This window comes from Branchiostoma lanceolatum, chromosome 2 (genome assembly GCF_035083965.1).
Source record: "Branchiostoma lanceolatum isolate klBraLanc5 chromosome 2, klBraLanc5.hap2, whole genome shotgun sequence".
Classification (NCBI taxonomy): domain Eukaryota; kingdom Metazoa; phylum Chordata; class Leptocardii; order Amphioxiformes; family Branchiostomatidae; genus Branchiostoma; species Branchiostoma lanceolatum.
Genome location: NC_089723.1, coordinates 20,846,915 through 20,871,057, shown reverse-complemented (window position 1 = coordinate 20,871,057; position 24,143 = coordinate 20,846,915). Strand labels below are relative to the sequence as shown.

The following is a 24,143-nucleotide window of genomic DNA, read 5'->3' as shown; positions in this document are numbered from 1 at the left end:
AAGCGCACACACACATACACACAAGCACACATGCACACACTCATACACATACACACACACACATACATACACACACAAAACCATACACACACAAAGCCATACACACACGCACATCATGCGACGCGCGCACGCACGCACACAAAAAGAAAAACACACAAAATTGATGACGTCGACGGTGGTTGATGACGAAGGTGCATGTGCTTTCTTGCCCAAAGGGCTATCTGTAACGACCTATCATTTCCACGATTATTAATCGGGTTCGAGACTCATTGATATAAATAGCGTATCACTTGCGTTGTTGCCTGGGGTTAGTGTGGCGAGAGAAAGAAGCTACTTTGTACTGAAACCGAGGAACGGCGCGTGCCTTACCCGTTCAAAGAGACATATCCTTACATAATGCACCAGTTATATAAAAAGGACGCCGCATAACGACAGCACCTTAGAATCATTTTTAGCACCGTGCTACATAGAGAAAATCGTAACTCGAACTAAGATCGACCAAGAGACGTCCTTACATAAGACATCGGTGATATGTAAGAACTGCATCACTAAAGCACGTTTCAGAACCGTGCTACATATAGAAGAAATCGTCACTCGATTAACCAGTTCTATTCACCCAAACATTCAGTTTACATTTCACGGCCAGAATCGGCTTCCAATCTTCAGGACAGAAATGTTTGCTTCTTTTTATTCTTTGAAACTTTTTATCTTCGCCGAGTACTTGTACTCGGAGAAGATTATTTGTTCATGTGAAGCTCAAATCGACCTACAGGCCGCTTTTTTTCAGGTCGCTAGGGAAGAGGGAATTCGAAGGGTCAGAAAAAATATAACCAAAACACAGACTACATAATTAAAGTCCTAATAAATCTATCAACATCTACCACTACACGTAGCATTACATGATACAAAACACGTCATAGAGTTAACTTTAAAGCTGGTATGTGGTTCATGTCCGTTCGTTTTGGTCATTTCAGGCTCTTAGTCAGAGTTGGGATTCCCGATCACCCTCGTCGCACGAAAGGTTTACGACTACAGCAGGTTGAGGGCACAGTCTTGGGGCAGTGTGACTGTGTCGTACAAAATGTAGCCGGCGCTGTCTTGTGACAGAAAATTGTCGTGTAGCCTTTGTCACTGACTGATCTTGTCAGTCTTGCTGAAAACCCTACGATAAGAAATCGTACCTCGAAGGCAAATTGAGACCGCAGTCTTGAGGAGGTCGTGAACTTGTCGTACCTAACACAGCAGTTCTGTTTTGTGACAGAAAGTTGTCGCAGACCCTTGTCACCTGCCGATTCAGTCATTGTTGATGAAAATCCCACCAGAAAAGAATCGTACCTCGATTGAGTGCACAGTCTTGGGGGAGTCGTAAATTTGTCGTAGCTGGTGCATCAGTGCTGTTTGTTCAAGTAAATTTGTCGTAGGCCTTTGTTATTGACTGATTCCGTCACAGTTTGGCTGAAAATCATAACATAAAGAAACGTACCTCGGATACAAATTGAAGGCACATTCTTGGGGAAGTCGTAGATTTGTCGTATCTAATACAGCAGTGTTGTCTTGTGACAGAAAGTTATCGTAGATCCTTTCAGTGTCAATGAAAATCCTACAATAAAAAAGTCGTTCCTCGAATGTGATTGTGCTTTAACATATCAACTTTCTAGCGTAGATAAGAGAAGCCTCTTCCCACATCATTTGCTCTACATGTCTTTACCTTATCTATGTCATTCTCTAAACTATAACGTCAAATTTATCGATGATTTTTCCGTAAGCAAAGTGCAGTCATGTCCAGTGGGGGTAGGGTCCATTCTGGTAATGGCAGACTCAAAGAGGGCTATTCCCTTCGGACAAATCATTTATCCACGGGGCATAATCGTTTCTTTTGACACCACAATTATGATTGTTAGAGAACCAGCTCGCGCCAATGGTATTTCCTTAATCATATCATCACGCCCTTCGGGTATATTATCATCATTACTGCTCACGCACGGAATCGCCCCACCTTATTGGACGACAGCCCGCCTTTGTCAGACCTCGCGCCGCCCACCTTCCAGCAAACCGTGTGTTTTTATATCCGCGTGTCGGTATCGTCGGTTATTAATTGGCTTGCAGGTTCTGTAAAGTTAGGTTCGCTCTCCGAGACGATAAAGAGCACCACCGAGGTCTGTAGAGATTTGTTTTCGGCACTCCTAGCGACTTGTACCGAAGAAACGCCATGAACGGCCCCAGCGAGATCAGCTCCGAGACGAAGACCGCACCGGTCCGCCCGGTTCCCGCGTGCCTCGGCACCGGCGGGCCCCGCCACACCATCGACGCCATCCTCGGGCTCCACATGCGGGAGCCCGGCCGTGACCTGGCGGGGGGACATTCGCCGGAGCCCGACGACGTCCTGACGGCGTACGGCGACGGACAGGACCAGAGCGAAGCGCTGAATCTCGTGGTGGACGTCCTCAGCTCCAGCGATGACGAAAATCGCACCGTCAAACCGGTCCCACAAACTGCCAACGGTAAGTACCCTGACCCTCTCCGGGCGGACAGGATGGTAGAAAGTAACCAGAATTTAGGTGAACCGTTTGGCTGGAGGAGTTAGCAGAAAAGCGCTTATCCCTCTCTTGCCAACTCCTCTTGTAAACCATCCACCCACTTTTTGAAATATGTTCTGTCGTTAACTCGGTCTGCAGCGGATACTGTGGGCACTAGTTAATACCTGACTGTACCGTAGTCTGTGCGTCTAGTCACGGCCGTGCCTTCATATTTCTATCAAGAATTTTCATAGGAATAAGGAACAGACCAATAGATTTGTACATCACAAAGCTATGCCGATATCTGCAGTGTATAGCCGGTAAACATGTTTTCTCTGTACGCCACTCTGCAGAATATTTTCAAGATAAGCGCGGAAGTTTAGGTTGAAGAATCCGCCGGTACCTTAAGTGCTGTGCGACGGCATTAACATCTACTCGGTTATGTAGCGACGCCGGCGGTAGTGAGAAAACAGATATGACGAATACATTTTAACGAATCTTTCAACGTTGTTGCCTACGACAAGTCCGATGGATGAGAGGTTTACAGAGAGGTAACTATTATTCTCGTCTACTTGTGCATCAGAATACGTCGTAGAATGTTGTGATCTCGACGTCTTGGAAAATATGGTCCATACACATACCTCGTAAGAGTTTTAACTCCGTCTAAGAAGTTTCTCAAAATACATACATTTTTTTGCAGCTAGCCCACGCCTCATAGCAGTCATATACGTGTGGTGAAGTACAGTTGTCGGAATTTAGTCATTGTTTTGTTGTGTGTCCAGTTTCAACGATGTCGTTGCTGTTATTCAGTGCTCTAAATCAATAGACATCAACAGTTCTATTCCTTAACATCTAAACTCAGTGGAGACGAAGTCGTCGGTTACTACATGCATGTAGACCGCCGTCGGTGTCAGTAATGTAGACGGCAGTGCGCTGCGTTGAAAAGCGGGGGACATGTTTGGAAGTGTTCTCGCCCCCTGCACAGTTTGAAACGATGGATAAAGTCCTACAATTCCCTCTGCCAAACCACTAGTGCTAGTCTGGAAGGCCAGTGAAGTAGAGTATAGAGCTTTTCAACGACCATCATTGTCGTGTTTTGCCTAGAAATGGTTCGCATTCGGTTCTCAATAAGCAATGTTCTCCAGTGTTTGCTGTCCGCGCCTTCCCAAGTGGTTACTTTGCTCACATATGGAGGGAAGAAATTGTAAAGGTTGCTGACTTCGGCGTCGGGGCTGTTCTTTTGAAAATTAAATTTCCAGAGCAGGACAGACTCGATCATTAGTATTCCTTCTGCCCCTGGTGTCTTTCCTTGAACATCCTAATTTGTCGGCAAACACGAAAGGTTCTTACGTTTTGAAATAACATCACAAAGAAGACGTCAAGGGAACTTCACAGGTCTACCTTCGAGCGACCGGAATTTACATCAATTCTCAGTCTCGTCGAAATTAAGTTCCAGAAAATCCTTCCGAACGCGCAGGGCAGAGAAAATCGAATTAAGACACGGAAAAGAAGACGTAGCTCACACAAACGTTCTTCGTGAGATGCAGTGGAAATGTTTCTGTTGTTGTTGTTTGCTTTAGCAACAGCACGGAGGCTACGTTAGCTATAATAATGGAGGTTACGTCAGCTATCATAATTCTGCCGGGAATATTCAGAATTGAATTTTTTTAAACGGTTTTATCGATGCCTTCTCAAATTTATTTCATCACCTGAATATCTGAAGTGCTCATACCTCGGGGATTACTGATGCTGCATTAGTAGTTCTATCAAGTTCACCATTTCTTTAATGCTGTGGTCTTAGGGTTCCAGCCCTATGTGCCACTAGGCACTACACGGTAAATACCAACAACAATACGTAACGACAGAGAATAATTTGGACGGCAACTTATCATAGCTTATCATACAACGTATGCGTTTTCACAGCAGGGAAGTAATATACATTGTAATTTTCTATCGGTATCAATCGTATTTCAAGTAGTCGTTCGTTGCATCTAGCCTCTACCAGGCTCCGCGGATCGCTGGGAAAATAGTAGAAATTGGCCAAATAGAGTGAATTGTATGAAGGGAGTCGGCTATGGAGAGAGGGTCCAATATGCCTGCGAATGAAACCGTCTAATGGCCGAACTCCCCTGGCAAATAGTTTCCCTATAGCCGGCGCGGTTAGTCTGGTAGAGGCTACGTTGCATCATCTCATTAAGCGGTTAGCCACTCCCATTCTATTTCCCATGTTCTACTTCTTTTCTATTTTCTACTCTACTTTCTACATTGCTAAGTTAGACACAATGGAGGGTCTATTACACCAAAGACATTTTGGTTCTGGAGATAATTTCAAATCCAAACCTCTGGCTCTGCCAATTTAGCTGCTTTTTATCTGTATCATTGAATATCATATCTGCCTTCCAGGGAAATGTCCAATGTCTTTTGTATAAAGGCTTCACAAATTATGTCCGGTACTTCCATCATGAAACCAATGATTGATTCTATTTCAGCGGTTCAAAGGCCCATAATTCTATATGAAATATGATGTATTGAGTCTATTTCGTCGGCAGACGACTGACGATGTGCAAAGAAAAATGCATGTGTCTTTTTCACCACGTAATAAGACCCAAATGCCGCTTGAAGGTTACATGAATAAGACTCAGAAACATCAGAGTAAGCCAAGCTCAGCTCACTGAGAGTGAGGACTAACTGACCCAATAGCAGGGGTTACTTGGAAACATTCTCTGTCACATCTAAACAGGAGTATATAGAATAAATATGATATGATTTAGATATGATTGCCACAGCGGTTGATCCTATCTATACTCATAATTTGCCTTACATAAAATCTCAACAAACTGATTATGCCCCCTTGTATCTTTGACTCGGTTCCGCACAATTTATCTCTGACTGAACACGCGCGAGTAATAACTATACCAAAACTACACAAAGGTTAAATAAATTTTGGGATATCGTGCTGATACTTTATTGTATCAAAACCAAGCCGACAGTCAAATAGTAATTATACATTGTACACCGTATTATGAATCTATTTTCACCGTATTTGTTTCTCACTAAAACCCAAAACGATACACTGACTGAGCCGTTGCTACCCCAGTTGTGACAGATTCAACAGTACGTCCTGAACCGTTGGTGCGGGTCACGGGGGAGGGGGCGATCTGTTGGTTTCACTCTCATTTCCCGTTCGTTAACCTGAAGATAATCTAGGGAGATGGCTGTACTATAGGGCGATGATCGCCCATCTCCCGGTGCCACTTTGCCGCTGCCGTTGTGGGAATACCCGGTCCCAGGGCCGCGACGGGCTCACGCGAGGTAGCAGAGGGTTGACAGGCGGGCCAACACGGGCTACACTCTGCCTGTACTGCCTCGATTAGACCGGTACATTCTCCTTCCAAATCATCGTAGAGCAAATGTGAGATACGTATAGAAAACAAAATATTAAAAAAATCTGGACATTTACGCAATATAACAATTAATTGGGCAACTGGAAATAGCTGGTGAACTCCAAATAATTCTGGTTCAGCCACTGACGACAGAGAGCGGATGCTGTCTGAAACGTCTGACCGCTTACAAAATTATACTAACTAGTAACAGTAACTGTTGTCTTGTATATCTTTAACTGCCTAGATGTCTAAACTTCATCGAAGAATCTATACATTTGTTTTGTTTTTGCTGTGCAGCCAGACTACAATACACTGGCGTTATGCTGTCGATGCGTTCTCTTGGGGTGTCCCGTCAAATGTTGCCTTGTCTCTATCCTGTTCTGATTGTGAAGCGGGCCTGTTTCTAAGTGAACTAGAATGTTCTATTGTTGAAAGTGAAAGGAAACTCACCTTATTTGGCCTCCGGTACTGAAACTTCAGATCACTCTTTAAGTAGGTGGGACAGATAAGAAGACAAAGTCTGTCTGTGTACCGGTACTTCAGACCAGTGTTAGTGGCGGAACCTTAAAGTGTTGCGTCATTGCACTTCAGACTTACGTTTGTCACTGTCGAAGCGGACACTCAATATTCATCCGCCCCCTGCTTCAGAAAATACTCAGAAATTCTGCAAATTTTGTATTAATCGCACTAGAGATTAAAGCAGTCGTGGTGCAAGGGAAAAATCACCATTTCGTAAGGTAATTTCCACAGTGTCTTATACGTGAACACTTCCAAATTATCTTTCTTTGTTGATCTGATGATCTGATATTTCTGATATGAATTTGATTTTACGATAAGTTTTTCTAACATCACTTGTTGTTTATTGTCAATGTTCGTTCGGAGGCCTGGGTCCCGTCAAACACCGCACAAAAACTGCGTCAACTATTCTCAGTTACTTCTCTTTCAAATGTCCTAACAAACAATTAAACGTTAACATGTTAAGCCATTGTTGTCTGATGCTCGTTCAAAGTTCCAACCAGCGATTTAGGAGTACTGTATACGTGGCGATGTACCGTTCATTCAAAGGTCGGACAAACAATATCCACGAATGCCGTTAACAGTTTGAGGGGTTGTTATCTACTGCTCGTTCAAACGTTCCATTAACAATGTGCGGATACCGTTTAGATAACGATTCACTAATATGTAGTGCTCATTCAACAGATGATGGGCAAATGGAGTCTAAATGACGAGGCCACACAAATTGCCGGCTGGTTGGCACGCTATGGTACTTGCGGCCGACACGCCCGTTGTTCTGTGCCATTCACTCGCGCGACGGGCAACGCTTTGAACATCTCGCCCCTCTCTGTATGGTGTATGTCTTTCAGGTTGATGACACCCTTGCTTGATAAGAGTCTTATACTAGACAAAATTCTGGTTGAGAATACCGGCATGGAAGTCTTGTTGATACGAAGGGCCTTTTCATAAAGACAATCGGAATGTAAGCTAGAGCATCCATGTAGGCTTCGGCTCACGTATTAGTATGTTGAAAAGTTACGGTGTCTGAGTCGTCTGAGGTTGGATCTTGACTCGATGTCCAAGATTTAATCCAAATCTAAGATCTTGAGCCACCTAGCTACCTTCACGTCTGCATGTAGACAAACTACTTGATACTTTATTTCTAGCCACCCGCCGTACAAATATAGTTGATTCCATATCTGCTTGAATATCACGATATAGAGTTGACAGAGTAAAACCGTTCCTAGTAGTGTACACTCTACTGACCACTGCAAGAGGCAATAGGTTAGCCAGTCTACTATTCAACTATAGTCTACTATTCACTATTCAACGACAGTTGTTGGGGACTTGTAGCATAAAAATAGGACTATTGTTAATATCTCTTGACAACTTTTTCCATACGGGGTTCTCGGTTAAATCTAAAGCTTATTCTTCCGTCGCAATATTTGTATAAAAAAAGCCCCTTTATGGAAAGCGCGGGAACCTCCGTGCCAAGATGTCGTCTGCACATCGTCACCATGTCAACGGACAATTGGTGGTGACAGGACAAAACATGGCGGGCGCGCCAATTATTACCTATTAGCCCCCGATCATAGCGGCCTTTCAATTTTAATGTCTGACCCATTTAGGCTGGCAGGAAACTAGCCTCTAGCAGACCTTTCGAAGGACCTTTTCTGATGGCTAACTCTATTGACAATTTACTCCGATCCGGATATGGGCTAATTTTCATTATTTATTCAGCCATGGGAAAATCATTGCACAGACATTGTAGGTAACATTTTTTGTCCAGGGCTGTCTTGTCCGAAATGCGCTAGAAAAGTTGGTCTTATTATTTTTCTGGCGGTTCAAATATTGTACTTTATGATAAGACAACTGGTCTCAAAATCTCGTATGTATGTCGCTCTTGGTTTCTCACGTAAAGAGACAGCTTCGGATCATTTGATATTCCGTATCAGTGTAACATACAACAAACAATGGATTATAGTACTTAGCGTTCTGTCGTGTTGAGCGATTGCAGACTTATAGACACTTAAGAATTAAAACCTGACCAACAAAATATTCAACAAACAAACAAACAAACAACATCTTTAAACACTTTCAGTTGACATAATTGTTGCGGACATTCCTTGCATTGTCATGTTCAAAACAATTTGGCGCAGCCTCTAGAACTTCAAAACTTAGAGCATGAATCTTAACCTTGAGAAAAGAAATAAGTTTGTTAAGAAGAAGAACTGCTTGAAGGGTTCATGATCAGCCGTGACTTGGTGTGACGTCTTGTGATTTGCTGGCGCCAGATTTACACAAATCGCTCAGACAAGTCTCTTCGTTGAAGGTAAAATGGGGGTCCCGTGTTCGAAGAGGTGCCTCTAGATAGCACGTTAAAGGGGAAGAAGGACGTGCAACCCCTCTCTGTAAACATATACATGTACCCTGCTACTGAAACGGCAAGGGAACTTGGTGCCCTATGTGCCACTGGGCACTACAAGGTGAACAACAAGAACAAGCTCTTCGTGTCTTCTCCAGGTTTCTCGCCTGTTCCTCAGTTGACCCCAAATGGCCACAGCGGCGCGGGGACGGAAGAAGACGCAGAAGATAGGGCAGCTGAAGAGGAGAAGATGCAGGCAGCAGAAGACATGAAGAAGAAACACCGGCGGAACCGGACCACCTTCACCACCTTCCAGCTCCACGAGCTCGAGCGCGCCTTCGAGAAGTCTCACTACCCCGACGTCTACAGCAGGGAGGAGCTGGCCATGAAGATCAACCTGCCGGAAGTGCGCGTACAGGTAGGACTTGTCTCCATATTATCTCCAAACAGATACAGATTTACATGTAGTTTTCTTTTGTAATTACCTTCGCCAAGAAGGTTATGTTTAGGTGAGGAAGTTGTGTGTGTGTCTGTGTATGTAGAGAGCATAACTAGAGCAGCTGTGGATGGATCCGGATCTTTATGCTATTCGGTAGGTGGGCAGAGATCGGCAAAACGAAGATCAAGTTTGATAACGGGCCTTCTAGCGGCTTTCTACGGTACTGCAGCGGAACTTCCAGTTTTGATATCTCGCGTCTGGGCATGCTGTGGTCGTGGTTTTTAAGCGGTAGATAGCTCTTGATGCAGAGAATAATTGGTGTAGGTTTCGGCCTCCTAGTTTCTTTTGCGGCGTTTCACATTAGGTCTTTCTTATAAAGACCTTGGGCCAGAAATAGGCTAACAAAGACAAGCTGAAAACAAATACACTCAAAGCTGCCCAAGAAGACTATGGACCGACAAGATCTGATCTACGTGGACAGGTGGTCACTATAGACAGGATTCTTCTTTAATGATTGTATCAATGGGAAAAATTATCTAAGGGACGACCAAAAAGTGATCACACTGGCCAGGTGGTCTTAATGTAGAGGTGGTCACTTGTACAGGTTTGACTGTACCTACTTGATGACCAGTGATTCTGCATTAGTTGCTTTATACCGGACAGGAGACATCCCCCGTAGCAACCAAGTCTACGATTTCCCCAGCCATATTGTTTTCGAAACAAGTTTGTTGAAAGACTTGTCCCTTGTTTGTGCCGGTCCATTAAACCGAATGTCCGGCGACCCGAATTACGTCCAGTCCATTGGCGTTCTGACCCTGGTCTAGTTTCGCCATCAATCAAAATATGGAAGGTCAATTCATTAATCAATCCGCTAAATGGTGTATTGATCGATAAATCGATCAGCGACTCAAGTGGGAGAACGAAGTATTTAGAACCCCTTTCTACTGACGGGGATCGCAGAGCGACCGTCGAGCGACCAAAATTGGATTTGTGTGACCCTTCATTTTGTAATTGGAATATGATGCACTATGCAAAAGTATAATTTGAAAGACATACAAAACAAACACACAAAACGTTTTAAAGATCGTACTTTGTCTATGAAATTCGTTGAGCGATCGGTCATATATTTGGTCGCTCAGCGCTCGCAGCCCCTGGTGGAACTAGACGGCGATCGCGCCGCGACCTCGCTGCGACCTACTTTGGAGTTTGTGTAACCCTTGACTTCATAATTGGAATATCACGCAAAATATAAAAATAGGATTAAAAAGCAACAAAACACAAAGCGTGAAAATGTAATTTTTTTATCTGAGAAATTTGTTGAGCGCTCTGTCAAATCATTTGGTCGTAGCGCGGTCGCAGTGAGGTCTCCGTCCTAGTGGAATGAGGATGAACAACTCTTCCACCACGTCCTTGCTATCTCTGCCAAGGCCGCGCGTACGTGAAGTTCTCGCCCAGCAGCGCGGCGCTAAAAGGTGGTGCTTCCTAAATAAGTCCGACCCTGGGGACGAGGTAATTATTAAACGAGGGGTCAGGGAGGTCAGCTGATGGACGACAGAGGTGGAAACATCAAAGCCTGGGACAGAGAATGCGAAATGAGCGGGATGGGCTGAGAGCGCGCGGCGGAACAATGGTGTCGCCATCACCAAATCCCCCGCTGCCGGGCCCGCCGCAAATGGCGATCGCGCCTCTCACGGAAGGAGGTGCTTACCGGACGTGTGCGCAGTCAGGCGTGGGAATGGGGTTATAAAACGCCGCGCTGTGATGTTGCTGCTCTCTGGCGCGGAAGGGAATGTCATAAGCTCGGTACCGGGCGCCGTAAAGGTTAGGGTGTTTGTCCCAGACCATATAGGTCCTGGGTTCGAATCCGTTGACATGCCACCGATGTTGTGCTCTTAGGAAATGCACTTCACACAACTTTCCCCTTTCCACCAGGTTTAAAAATGGGTACCTGACTTCGGTTGGGGAGTTAAAAGGTGGTGGAAGGAGAGGGATGGGCTCCACCTTCCAATACTGTGCCCTAGACGGCCTCATCAAGGCTGTCGGACTACCTTTCGGGCTTTACCTCATTGGCACTGAGAAAGGGCGTGTTGATCACTCAATAAGTCACTCAATACATCAACTGATTAAGCCAATTAACTGATAGACAACTTTGGGTCTGCATCTTCCAGGATTCATATTCATGACATTAAGCACTTCGGCACCGAGCTCACGATAATATCATTGTTGTCAAAATACCAAATCCCAGAAGGTCGTTTTAAAAGCTCCGAAGATGAAAACGAAACAACAGTGCGAAGGTGTAATGTTTCTAAACCTTTATCTTGTGCGACAGGAACGCAGACGTTATCAAATTTATCAGACTTAGAAGATGGAAAAGGACATAAACCCCACTTTTTTAAAATAAATTTTTATATCTATATATATACTTTTTCCGATGTGGTTATGCATTCTTTGGGAGGGAAGGCTTCCAAAAAAGTGTAAAAAATTTGCCTTGAGGAGTAGGTGCCTAAAAAATTACTTCAGCTTCGACAATGATACACAAGTTTCCTAGCTGAAGTAATGCCAGCTACTAGCTACAAAACTTGTTTCTGAGGTTGAAATTTTCACTCGGTTTAGGAAAGTGTGGACAGTATTTTCAGAAACTAAATAAATAATGAAACACAAAACTCGCGATGTATGTTGTCTATGCCCGAAAGTTCGGATGCAGTACAATAGCAAGCCGCTAAGAGGCCCAAAATGTAATCATTTTGAGGTCTCAAGAAGACCTACCCACCTACCAAGTTTAAAGACATTCTCGAGCTATCGTGTTGACAGACACACTAACACACACAGACACAGACACACACACACACACTAGCACATACACACAGACACAGACACACTAACACACACACACACACACACACACACACACACACACACAAACAAACAAACAAACAAACAAACACACGAACGCTGTGCGAAACATGCGAAGGTAATGACGATTCTGTGCACACCGTCGCAGCGGTGACAGCTCGCGTGCGGGGCGGCGGGTGGGAATGGCAGGTCCCTTTAAGTGAGCGGCGCGGTCCCGAGTCGGGGAGCATTAGTGGCGACAATAATTCCATTTCTCCTGTCGACGCCTCCGCTCGTAAAATCTAATTAACCGTCCCGGGGACAGGGGTGACAGGAGAGGCGGGTTCATGTTGACGGTGTCAGACATATGACAGGGCTAGGTCAGGTTCAGGTACATGTGTCGTTTTGTTGGGACGTCATTGAATTATCAAATCTAGCTCGTAAAATCTAATCAACGATCCCGGGACAGGGAAGACAGTGACGACAAAGGAGATAAAATCGTGTCAGGTTTATGTTGACAGTGTCAGACACATGGCGGGGCTATGTCGCAGCATTGTCGTTTATTTGGGACTTTACTAAATCCCGTATAATCCAATCGAGGGATGTCCCTGTAGCTCAACTGGGTGCAGCCTCCCAGTTACTGAACTCATTAGTTGTTAACTGGTTCAAATCCTGGGACAGGACATCTCGGTTGGGGCTGCATCCGTCTTTTGGAACGGACGTAAAATGGGGGCCCCGTTTTCTCGAACACGTTAAAGGGGAAGGGCTAGCAACCCCTCCCTGTAACAACTATACTCTTCTACTGAAACAGCGAGGAGACTTGCTGACCTATGTGCCACTAGGCACTACAAGGTGAGCAGAAATAATCTAATAATTAAGCGTCCGAGGGGACAGGAACGTCAGGTTCATTTTAACGGTGTCAGACATATGACAAAGATGTGTCGGGTTCAGTTCCACAGCAACGTCGCTTTTTAGGTTGGAACTTTGTTAAATCCCGTAAGATCTCATCAACCGCTCGGGGGACAGAGAAGAGAGTCAGGTTCACATTAACCGTGTCAACTCTTCATCACGTCACACGCCACACACATGTGACAAGACTGTTGCAGGTTCACATTAACCGTGTCAACTCTTCATCACGTCACACGCCACACACATGTGACAAGACTGTTGCAGGTTCACATTAACCGTGTCAACTCTTCATCACACGCCACAACTATGGCCTATGGCTCATTTGATCCAAGTGTGTCACCAAAAATATGTTAGGTACAGAAAAGTGGAATTCTGGCAAAAATAGGGTAAATATTTGACCAGGAGAGGGTGGGCTAGCAACCCGCTCTGTAATAATACACCCTTCTACTGAAACAGCAAGGGAACTTGCTGACTTATGAGCCACTAGGCACTACAAGGGTCTGAATGAAACGAATTGACGAGGAGAGTCAGTCCGCGGGAAATCACATTTCACCCTCCGAAGACAACATAGGATGCGCCCGCCAAATGGAACCCTATGGTGGCCAAACTCCCTACAGCTAGCGTACGTAGTTAGTCTGGTAGAGACTAGATGCGCCTCATTGTAAGTCATTCCTGTCCCTGTCACACAACCTGACAGGCGGAGAGCGTGTTCACTAAATGGAAAGTCTCTCGAGTCGGGGCATTAATATTACATCCCGTATACGAAATTCAATTTAATTTACACCGAGGGACGGTGGAACGCACTTTTGAAAAATTAATAGCCGTTATTAGGAGAGGTAGATTCAATTGTTTCCGTCCATCTCGTAAATTTTGTTCCCAATCGCGAATTTCCGGGCTTCGCAATGTCAATGTCGTTCTGACAAGGCGCTCGTGTGGATGGGGATCAGTGAAGGGTAACAGGTGCATTTTTTATGACACTGTCAAATTCGTGGCAGTGAACCAGAGGTCCATTATTGTCATTGTACAGAGGGTTCAGAGGCGAGAAGCTACCATGACTGCAAATCTGCGAGTCGTATTACTAGCTGTTCAATCCTAGGCAGAATATCTCGGTTGGGGCTATACCCTTCTTTTCGAAGGGATGTAAAGTGGGGTTCCCGTCCTCGAGCACGTTTAACTTAAAGGAGAAGGGCTAGCAACCCCTCTCTGTAAAAAGATACCCTACTACCGAAACAGCAAGGAAACTTGCTGCCCTATGTGCCTGACTAGGCACTACAAGGGTCTGAACGTTCGAACGAACGAACGAACGAACAAACTCTACTGCAGCATGCGTCATATTTTTATGGGTGACTTTTGTGACCTTATGGTAGCGCCATGAAGCTTTAGACAGCATTTCGCCTACATGTCGTCCTTTAGAACTATAGAACACAAAACAACTTTTGTCGTCTAAATGCCAGGGCCTGGTAATCTCATTTTCCAATTACTCCTTGTCACAAGCGGATGATAAGTTACAGCGGTAACCTTAAGGTTTTATGGCTCCATTAACTTAATTACCTCATTAATCAGCTTCTTTAAGATACTGAACGATGATTGACATCTCGTTAGTGCCCTACTGTTATGAGGTTAGTTTACGTACGCATGTACTGTGCATTAAAGGCATGGCTCTAGAAAGTGACAGTGTAACGGAAGCACATTTTGTATATAGGCAAACGTCGTGGAACAATTCAAACTTGTGCTTCAAGTTTCGACTGTCGATAACACACTTAGCACACTCTGCAAATTCCCTATTTATTCTGATATCTATTCGTTTGTATGTATATGTTACAGTATTCGTTTATTCGAGAGCAGTAGAGGGATTATTTACCCCTACTCTCCATGCAGAGGAGGGGTTCCGGCTGGTTTTTGGCGTGTTTTTAGGCGTATTTGTCGGGCTTTCTACTTTGTAATTTTTTTGGGCGACACAAAAAAAAAAAGACAAAGTAGAAAGCCCGACAAAAACGCCTAAAAACACGTCAAAAACTAGCCGGAACCCCTCCTCTGCATAGAGAGTAATTTACGCCCATAGGAAGATAAGTGTTTCATCAACTTCAGCTAAGTTGTAAATTCCCCCATAAAACGTCCTTTGAATGTTTGTGACTCTCAGTGTTGTCCTTTTTCATTTCCGCTCACCACAATGCCATAGCGTGTATATCGACGATCATGGCCTCACATTAATGTTTCATTCACTTATCATAATACAATATCCGGCAACACGGCCGAAGTGCACTAATTAGATGACAATTTCATCAGGATATCATTAATGTAAGATCAGGAGCTTTGCGACTCGCGCGCGTCATCGCATTGTTACATTACGAACTCCCGACAAATAGATAGAAAAAGGCTGGTCAATACACTGAATGATCTATTCCAACATATAGCAACGTCGATCTTGAACTGAACCTTGCTCATATTTCATTATATAAGTACTGGAGTTAGTGTTAACCCACAGGTACAACATAGCCATACAGGACTAACGATTCAAAATTGAAAGTAATGATGATATGATTATAAATTTATGAATGCCAGATGAAAATATAAAGACCTTGGACGACAGGTTAAATCATTAAAATGGGATACTCTAAATTATACAGCACTCTCATGACGAATTCATGGGGAGTGCAATCCAACTAAGCCCAGGTTCTTTACTACTAATTAAATAGCCGTGTCATGTCGTGCAATATATGAAATATCACAATGGATGTTCAGTTCGGTTTGTTTCTTCTATCATTCAGCAACGCACAGTTCTTCAGGTAACCATGAACGTACAGTAAAAAGCTATGACGATCAAAGCTCCGATGTTGGAACGAAACGACGGTGGTAACCGCGCTTGCCTGTCAATTCGTATTGTCTCATCATTGTCAGAGGAGAAAAGTACTAATGATCGCAAGGCAGGAGAAGGACTTCGTGTTAATATTTTTTTCTGAAAAAAGGAGAAGAATTTTAGTAACAAGCTGCTAGGGGGTTCAATCCTTTGTCACTTAACCATGTGAGCAATTGGGTGACCGTAAAATCTTTAGGTCAAATTGATAAAAACCGGAGGTTCCACTGCAGTACCATAACAAGCCGCTGTAGGGCCCAAAATCTAATAATTTCGAGGTCATGTCAACAACAACCCACACATCAATCATAAGGACAATCCCCATGGCCTTCTCTAGTTACTAGTATCGTGTTCACAGACAGGCGGACAGGCAGGCGGACAGGCAGATAGACACACACAGACACACACAGACACTCACACACACACAGACACACACACACACACACAGACACAGACACAGACACAGACACACACACGTGCGCATATAGAAACAGATGTCACGGTGTACACCATCAAAACACAGTCAAAGTGTATTATTCCTCAGGTGTTCCACAAGGCAGCATTCCAGAACCACTTCTTATCGTCCAAATGTCAATAACATTCACGTCATCATCCATTGACGGCTGTCATCTAATGTCATAGTTTGTTTCTCTTTTGAACTTAGACCTTATAAATGGCTACTAGGCCATGGCTAGTTGAACTTTAATAGAAACCTTTAAAACAAAGGCTCTTTTCTTTCTTCTTTCACGTCAGTATGACACCAGCTGTCAATGATTTCCTATCCAGAGATAGAGATAACGAAAGATTCCTGTCAATGATCCTCTGAAACATCACAAAACACAACAAAAGGGCTGTTCCGAGATCCTTTAGTGAATCGCGATCCTCACAAATGTGCGCGCGGCGAACAATTCCCCGATAGGTCAGGTAAAATGCCAGCGTGACACCAAGTGGAACTAATGGTCCACCTGACATGACTTACAACACCTTCACACAAACTGTATTATCTCTTTGATTGATGTATGACCGCCTCATTCGTTAGAATGAAGGCGCTGTCTGTGGTCTTGATTTATAATATGCAGACGTCAGTCGATTATTGTGTTGAGCTGGTCTCAGTAAGAATCTTTTGTAACCATGTGTTTTGTGTAAGAAATACTCAAACAGGTGTACTTTTGACGCTATTCTATTCTAACGGACTTAATGGTCTTTCTTTTGAGCTAAGCCTTTAAAAATTCAGAACTATGGTCTTTTGTTCTTCGTCAGCTATATACGTTCCGAGCTCCCGGTTCAGAAATCTAACTTAAGTCGTGTCCTTGGGAAAGGCGCTTTACACGACCTGCCTGACTCCACCCAGGAGTAAAAATGAGTACCTGACTTCGGTTGGGGAGGTAAAAGGCTGTGGAAGGAGAGGGTTAGGTTCCGCTTTCCAATACCATGCCCTGGACACAGTAGATAACAACCCACTGCCCCTACGGCCTCAAAAAGGCTATGGGACTACCTTTGCCGACCTATTTCATATCACAAATAAAAACAAAATCGCATTGCATATTGTACTAACAGCCCTTACAAACTACCTATGACTTGCATTTGTACATAGTACAGAGTATGAACACTTCGACACAGTTCCCTATGACAGATGACACCCTGCCCCCTCTCTGAACCCTGGAACACCTCCAGGACTCCACAGGGTGTTACGTTATTGTTCACCAGACTTGTGACATTTACACACAGAGGTCCTTCCAAACAATCAATTCACAAATCCTAATTTGTAAATAAAGCCCATTGTGACAATCGAATGATCATCTATCACTCCCTTGTCGGCCAGGAATAATAATCCATGGTTTTTTAATTCCCGTCATTTACGGAGAAAATGAGGCCATTATTAAGGAAAAGGTCGCTCGCACCGTCAGTGAGAAGTTCTAATTGTGTTCTCACACATTGTGGATCATTGTGTGTTTGTGTGAGCACAATTGGGATCATGGTACCGCTTCGCATCTGGAGTTGGAGTCGTATTTCTCTAGCCTCCACCAGACCTTTCTACGGGGGAATAGATCGTATTATTAGGGAAAAAGGGGAATAATTGGCCATGAGAGTCAGCCCACGGGAAGGTTAACATCCCCCTCATTTCCTAACGGCGCCTGGCCAATGAAACCCTTTGGTGTCCAAACTCAACTCTCCCTACAGCCGGCATAGTTAGTCTGGTAGAGACTAGTATTCCTCGTCCGGTGGAGCAAGACAGAGACGGCATGACCGTTGAGCGACCAAAGTTATATTTGTGTGTAATATAATTTTAGACAATTAATTATGATCCATGACGTGAAAGTGATACTAGAAAGACCAAAAATACAAAACTTGCAAATTACAAATGCTAATGAGAGTTTTTGTTGTTCAATAGTCTACTAGTTGTACTTAACGCCCTTGTACTGTGGTGCCTAGTGGCACATAGGGAAGCAAGTTCCCTTGCTGTTACAGTTGCAAGGTATATTTTTGCGGGGAGGGGTTGCTAGTAATGTCAGTCTTTTAACGTCCCCGAGGCACCTCCTCAAACACGGGACCCCAATTTTACATCCCCTCCGAAAGACGGATGCAGCCCCAACAGAGATGTCCTGATGCAGGATTGAACCGAGTCTCTCAGTTAGCAACTAATTGGAACTGATTTGATAGAATTCTGGATGAGAGAAAAAATTCAAGCGATCTCCCAACACCAATCAAGTAGAGTAGGGGGGTTTCATGTTTTTGTTCCGCGCGCACATTCCTATCTACGGAAATCATCACTACATTCATTTCTCCCCTTTTGTGATCCTTCATAAATTATGGAAGACATAGAGACAGCAATGATGGCATAATTCACATACAGGGGATAGTTTCTACTGTGTCAGCTGGACTCCCGGCTGTAATTGATCCCCTCCTGTCAAATAAAGGGTTATTAAAAGGCTTTAGAGATGATGAGTTTATGATGATATATTACACACACAAGCAATTAATATAATTGTGTTGGGACCACTTCACGTGTGTTTTACTCGTAACAGTGAATTTGGGGAAAAGTGAAATGATATCGGGGGAAAGCATGAGTGTTGACGAGGAAGCTCAGTTATTCTACACGTTTGTGTATTTAGCTACCGAAACAAAAATATGCGTACCGGTGAGCTACACACCTTTTGAAACGCCAATCAAACAATAGTGGTAAACAATGCATACACGATAACGGTTCTAATTATTTGCATCTAAAGAAGGACATCAAAACTAAATCAGTCATTGGCAAAAAACTCTGAAATACATGAGTTAGTATTGTAACTCCAGGCGTTACTTTTCGAAAGTAACGTTTGTGTATAAACGTGGATAAAAGTGATCACCACTAGCTCGAGAGTAAACGTGCGTTGTGTCTTTGCAAACTGGGTATTTTTGTTAGTGTACACCCGACGTTTTCCCGTTAAACTGTATCAAAAAACAACAACAACCATGTCATATGTTGACACATGTAGTTTCCACTGACAACTATATTATGTCGTGCCGATGGCACAGGGAAAAGTGGGGGCAAATGCGAACACATGTTCCATAGAATTTAATCTCTATGTAAGCCCATTCTATCAGTAATATTGGCTTTTCTGAGAGCGCATTCGGGTATAATTATTTCATAATTGCACGGGGAGCTTGGGAGGAAAAGGGGTGGTCTGGTTTTGTTTGCCGTGTCAGGTATGTTACTCTCCAAGCAGAGGTTCGGCTCCGGCTGGTTTTTGACGTCTTTTAATGCATTTTTGTCGGGCTTTCTCTTTTGTCCCGTTTTCGTTATGTCGCCAAGCCTACAAACACGTCAAAACCCAGCCGTAGCCGAACCTCTGCTTGGAGAGTTTGGCTTGGCGACACAACGAAAACGTGACAAAATAGAAAGCTCGACAAAAACGCCTAAAAACGCGTCAAAAAGCAGTCGGAGCCGAGCCTCTGCTTGGAGTATGTGAAAATGTACGACTTGTAGTGTTGGCTAGCGCTAGCTTGAGTATCACCTCTTCTGGTAGTTGTTGTGGCTAGCTATGGTAGAATAGAATGAAACCCAAAACGACTGATATATCCATAATGACACCGTCAAGACAAAGATAAACTTTTAATCACTCTGAATCTAGCAATGAAATTAACAGCGTATACTGGATATGTCTGGATTATCCTGAATTCCCGCCCCAGTCATAAGACTGACAACAAATGTAAACAAAAAAGATTTCGCAGATTGAAATGATTGTACCGTCTGGATAATATAATACGACAAAGAACAAAAACAGGACTCGATGCCACCTCACTCAAAGTAAGCGTTCAAGGTTATGTTTGGCTATGTCAGGTTGATATCCCGTATATAGCTTCATGTAGCTCTGTCCAAAGAGATCTTGTATGCAACGGCTGTAATTCTGATGGAACGTTGACGAAGGAGGACGCAAGAAACTCGGCAGTTGTGATATGTTTGTATACCAGGCTATATATACCGCGTACTGTGTACCATTACGTTCTGGATACGTGCGCTTTCATAGACAGTCATACCCGTGCTATACATTCTCATCCCATACTACACACTGTTGTATTAGGTAGATTAGCTTTATGGAAGTGTAGTTATGTACCAGTAGATACCATACTTTGTATCTTGTACAATTCTTGTGAAATAAAGGTTTTATTATCATGAAACGATATCCCCCTGTTTCATGGACAGTGCACCATGATGGGCAGGCCAGCTGGAACAGTAGGGATGGGGTTTGACAGGTGGTATGGGGGGGGGGGGTGTTAGTGGTGTGACATAATAGATTACATGACCTGTAATTTTACGCAGAATTGACATATTTTTGGGGGCAGTTTGTCCAGGAAACAGATCATACTCGTTATCATAATAGGGTTCAAGATCTTCCATAGATCCTTCAGATAATTTCCTTGTACGATTGATATCTGTGTTAGGATTTGGGCTCGCCACATACATTTGGGGTTCGAGGACCAGGTACAAAACGAATTTCTTTTCGATCCTGCTTGAATCTTTAAGCAGTAAAATGTGAGACTCCTATTCAATACCTTTACCAGAAAATTAACCTGTGCATGAAATACATTTTGTAATCGCCATCTCTCTCGCCACAAGCTCATTGTACACCTCTCCCAAACTCCTGCAAATAACACGCTATTATTCCCAATAACGGGGCGTGGTATTGTTATGAACTCCCTTCATTGACAAGCGTGGTTCTTCCATCCATTCACGACGATGGACCAAAACCTGAGACAAGAAGCGAACTGTCACACTTGTCAACCTGTGCGCCAAAAGGACCTAATGTCATGGAAGAGAACGAATCAGCGTCGCACAATGGAGCTGTCAATCACAGCGTCGTGGCACCTTTTAGCATTACCAGAGCTCTGACGTGTTGCTGAAATAATTGGAGATTTCTTTCTCTCAGAAAGACGGTAGCGTTCTGCGAATTTTGTGGACAACAAAACACTTGAGATGGATAATTGAGTCAACGTTGTTCACAGTCTCTCTTGTTAACATTGAGAGGAATTCGTTCGTCTTGACGGCCTCTGCTTTTCATCACGTGCAGGTGTGAAGTGAAGGTTAAAAACAAAAACAAAATATTTTGGAACTTATTTTTCTTACAGAAAGACTTTCTCAAACCTAACCTGTGCAAACTTTAGTTCACCAAGGAGCTTTTCTAACTGAGAAAAAGGCTCAACCTAAAAGTCCTTGATTTTACAGAAATAAATAGAAAAATGCTTTCCTTCTTTTCTGTTATTGAATCAATTTTTAAAAAGAAAAAAAAGACAAGAAAACGACAGAGGAACTTGACATACATACACACACAGACACACACGCTCACACACACACACACACACACACACACACACACACACACACACACACACACACACATACATACACACATACATACATATGTGTGTAGCCCTAACAGTAACACGTACACCGGAAGTATTAAGGCATTATTCTGCGTCTATCACCCCAGAATTCTGCCCAATTATGACAGGTAGATGCTTATCTTAATACGATTAGCCTGCTTTCCTGGTCACACCTTTAGAACGGTGCGGACTGTATGGAGCGACATTGTTTCAGTGAAAAGAACGAAATGGTGCAAATTTGCGGAAGTGTGAAATTGTGGAAAACTAATGCTGACTGACGCTGCTTGTTAGCAGACAATGTGGTAACAAATAGGAGCATAAAGAAGTACAGGATTGATGGACAGATAACACTCGATTATGAACAGTTGTTATGTTGCTTAGTTAGTGCTTTGAACGAGACAACATTCTTTCGGACCATCTTTTTAGGGGTAAGGTGAGATTGGGGGACACATTTCAGTCGCGCCAGTTGAGACTTTAAAACTATACATTTTCCTTAGTTCTTATACGTGTATCTGTATGTACAGGTACAGGTACAGTACGATTGTGAAATGTACGTGAATTTACTAAGATCTACACCAGAATGTTGACCGTGTTCTTTCCCCCTACCGTTCTCCATGTGTGGATGATAGATGATTATGACAACTCTACATAATAGTAAAATCTTTACATAAACACACTACTGTCTTCATTATAAGTTCTTCTACATATATCTGTAGGTACAGTATGCTTATGGATTATGAAATCTAAGTGAATTTTCTAAGATCTACACCAGAATGTTGACCGTGTTCTCCCCCGCCGTTCTCCCAGGTGTGGTTCCAGAACCGTCGCGCGAAGTGGCGCCGGCAGGAGAAGATAGAGGCCCAGACCATGAAGCTGCACGACTACCCCATGGCGGCGCTGACCCACGTGCGGAACCCGGATCGCGCCTCCCTGGCCGCCAACCTCCCGGTGGACCCCTGGATGACGGCCCCCATCGTCAGCGCCGCCGCCATGTCCGGCTTCCCCCTCTCCCCGACAACCTCCATAGCCTCCAACTCGGTCTTTGCGGCGGCGTCGCTCCTCTCCTCCGCCACCCTGCCGGCTATGTTCCCCATAGCCTCACTCCCAGACCTCGCCAAAGTGGCCCCGGACAGCAGAAGCGCCAGCGTGGCCGCGCTGAGGATGCGCGCCAAGGAGCACCTGGAGTCTATGGGGAAGATGTTCTCGTACTCATGAGTTACAGGGAGACAGGTAGACCCAAGACAAGTGTCGACTACAGAAGGCAGGAATAATCCAGCGATAACACATGTTCTAAATGTGCAGTGATGAGGGTTGTGCCATTTTGTGTTGTCCTTGTACGAAATTGGACAGGATATTTCACTCAGTACTATGTATTTGGTGTATCTATCCCCGTGCAATGCCGTGAAAAAGTGGACTCGTTTACTCTTTATTTTCTGATACTTGATACTATTATCCTTTATCTTTCCTTACCTACCACATTCTTTGTTTCTCTGCCAATTTGTTCTCTTTCTCTATCTTTCCTCCTTCGTTTCTTCACCTTTTTGCCAACTTTCATTCACTAACTTTGTTTTCATTCTTTATTCCTCCCTTTAGAGGGAGAGGATTAAAACGGACATTGACAAATTTCTTTCTTTCTCTTCCTCTCTCTAGCTCTCTTTCTTTCTCTCTCTCTCACTCTCTCTAGCAATCTATCCATCTCTATTTTTCCTTTCTTTCTCCTTCCTATCTTTAACGAGACTGCATTTGACTGTGGCGAACACTGTACACTGTACTGAGGTATCTTCATCAGGACTATGTGTCGTAAAAGGAAGTATTCCTCCTTGAAGTGTAAGATATTGTGCCTCGGTGATGTTGGTATGACGTCAGTACTTGGTTGGGTCGTCTTCTCCAAGTCGTTGTAATATACTAGTAGTAGGTCATATGAAAGATGAAGTGCAATATATTGTGAAATACTTTGTTTGTTTGTTTATTTGTTTGGATGTTGCGTTTCGTACAATCAGTACAATATACGACTGAGCATCTGTGACAATCTATCGATGTAGTTTCATACTCTTGAAGAGTTGAAGCAAAAATAAATTTCAAAAAGTTTCGTCCTACAGTATTCCGTATCATACACTAGATCAGTCAGGTTCTTTCCAAAAAAACATGTTTCAGTTTCAATCAGTTTCTTCAAGGTATAACAAATATGCTGATTTAGCCGGCGTTTTGTGGACTACGTTTTAAAATCATATTTACTATCAGTCTGGAGGGTACATCGTTGCTAAATGTATCCAGAAAAGCCTGTGTTTCCAGGGTAACGAAAATTGACTATCCTTTAAGCGGGTATCTCACTGAAGCTGCGGCACGTTGGCGGCGTCACTGCGGCCTAAATCAGATTTGTGTTACTCTTGACGTGGCAACATCGTACAAAACGTACAATTATGACTAGACAGACAACAAAACACACGAAGCGTAAAAAGAATCGTTTATCATCGATGAAATTCGT

The 24,143-nt window shown here is 43.7% G+C and overlaps 1 protein-coding gene across 1 annotated transcript; it reads left to right on the top strand.

Moving 5' to 3' along the window:
- The first annotated feature begins 1,800 nt into the window (after positions 1–1,800).
- On the top strand, positions 1,801–23,182 carry LOC136427868 (retinal homeobox protein Rx1-like). Its single transcript, XM_066417062.1, has 3 exons — positions 1,801–2,501; positions 8,918–9,177; positions 22,466–23,182. The coding sequence occupies exons 1-3, from the start codon at positions 2,210–2,212 to the stop codon at positions 22,871–22,873; spliced, it is 960 nt and encodes a 319-aa protein (XP_066273159.1). The 5' UTR covers positions 1,801–2,209; the 3' UTR covers positions 22,874–23,182.
- Positions 23,183–24,143: the final 961 nt, after the last annotated feature.

What these genes read in the sequence shown, in the direction of transcription:
- LOC136427868 (XM_066417062.1), top strand. Translation starts at nt 2,210, where the DNA reads ATGAACGGCCCCAGCGAGATCAGCTCCGAGACGAAGACCGCACCGGTC. An exon ending in GGTCCCACAAACTGCCAACG is followed by an intron (nt 2,502 to 8,917) that starts GTAAGTACCCTG and finishes TGTCTTCTCCAG; the next exon opens with GTTTCTCGCCTGTTCCTCAG. An exon ending in TGCCGGAAGTGCGCGTACAG is followed by an intron (nt 9,178 to 22,465) that starts GTAGGACTTGTC and finishes CCGTTCTCCCAG; the next exon opens with GTGTGGTTCCAGAACCGTCG.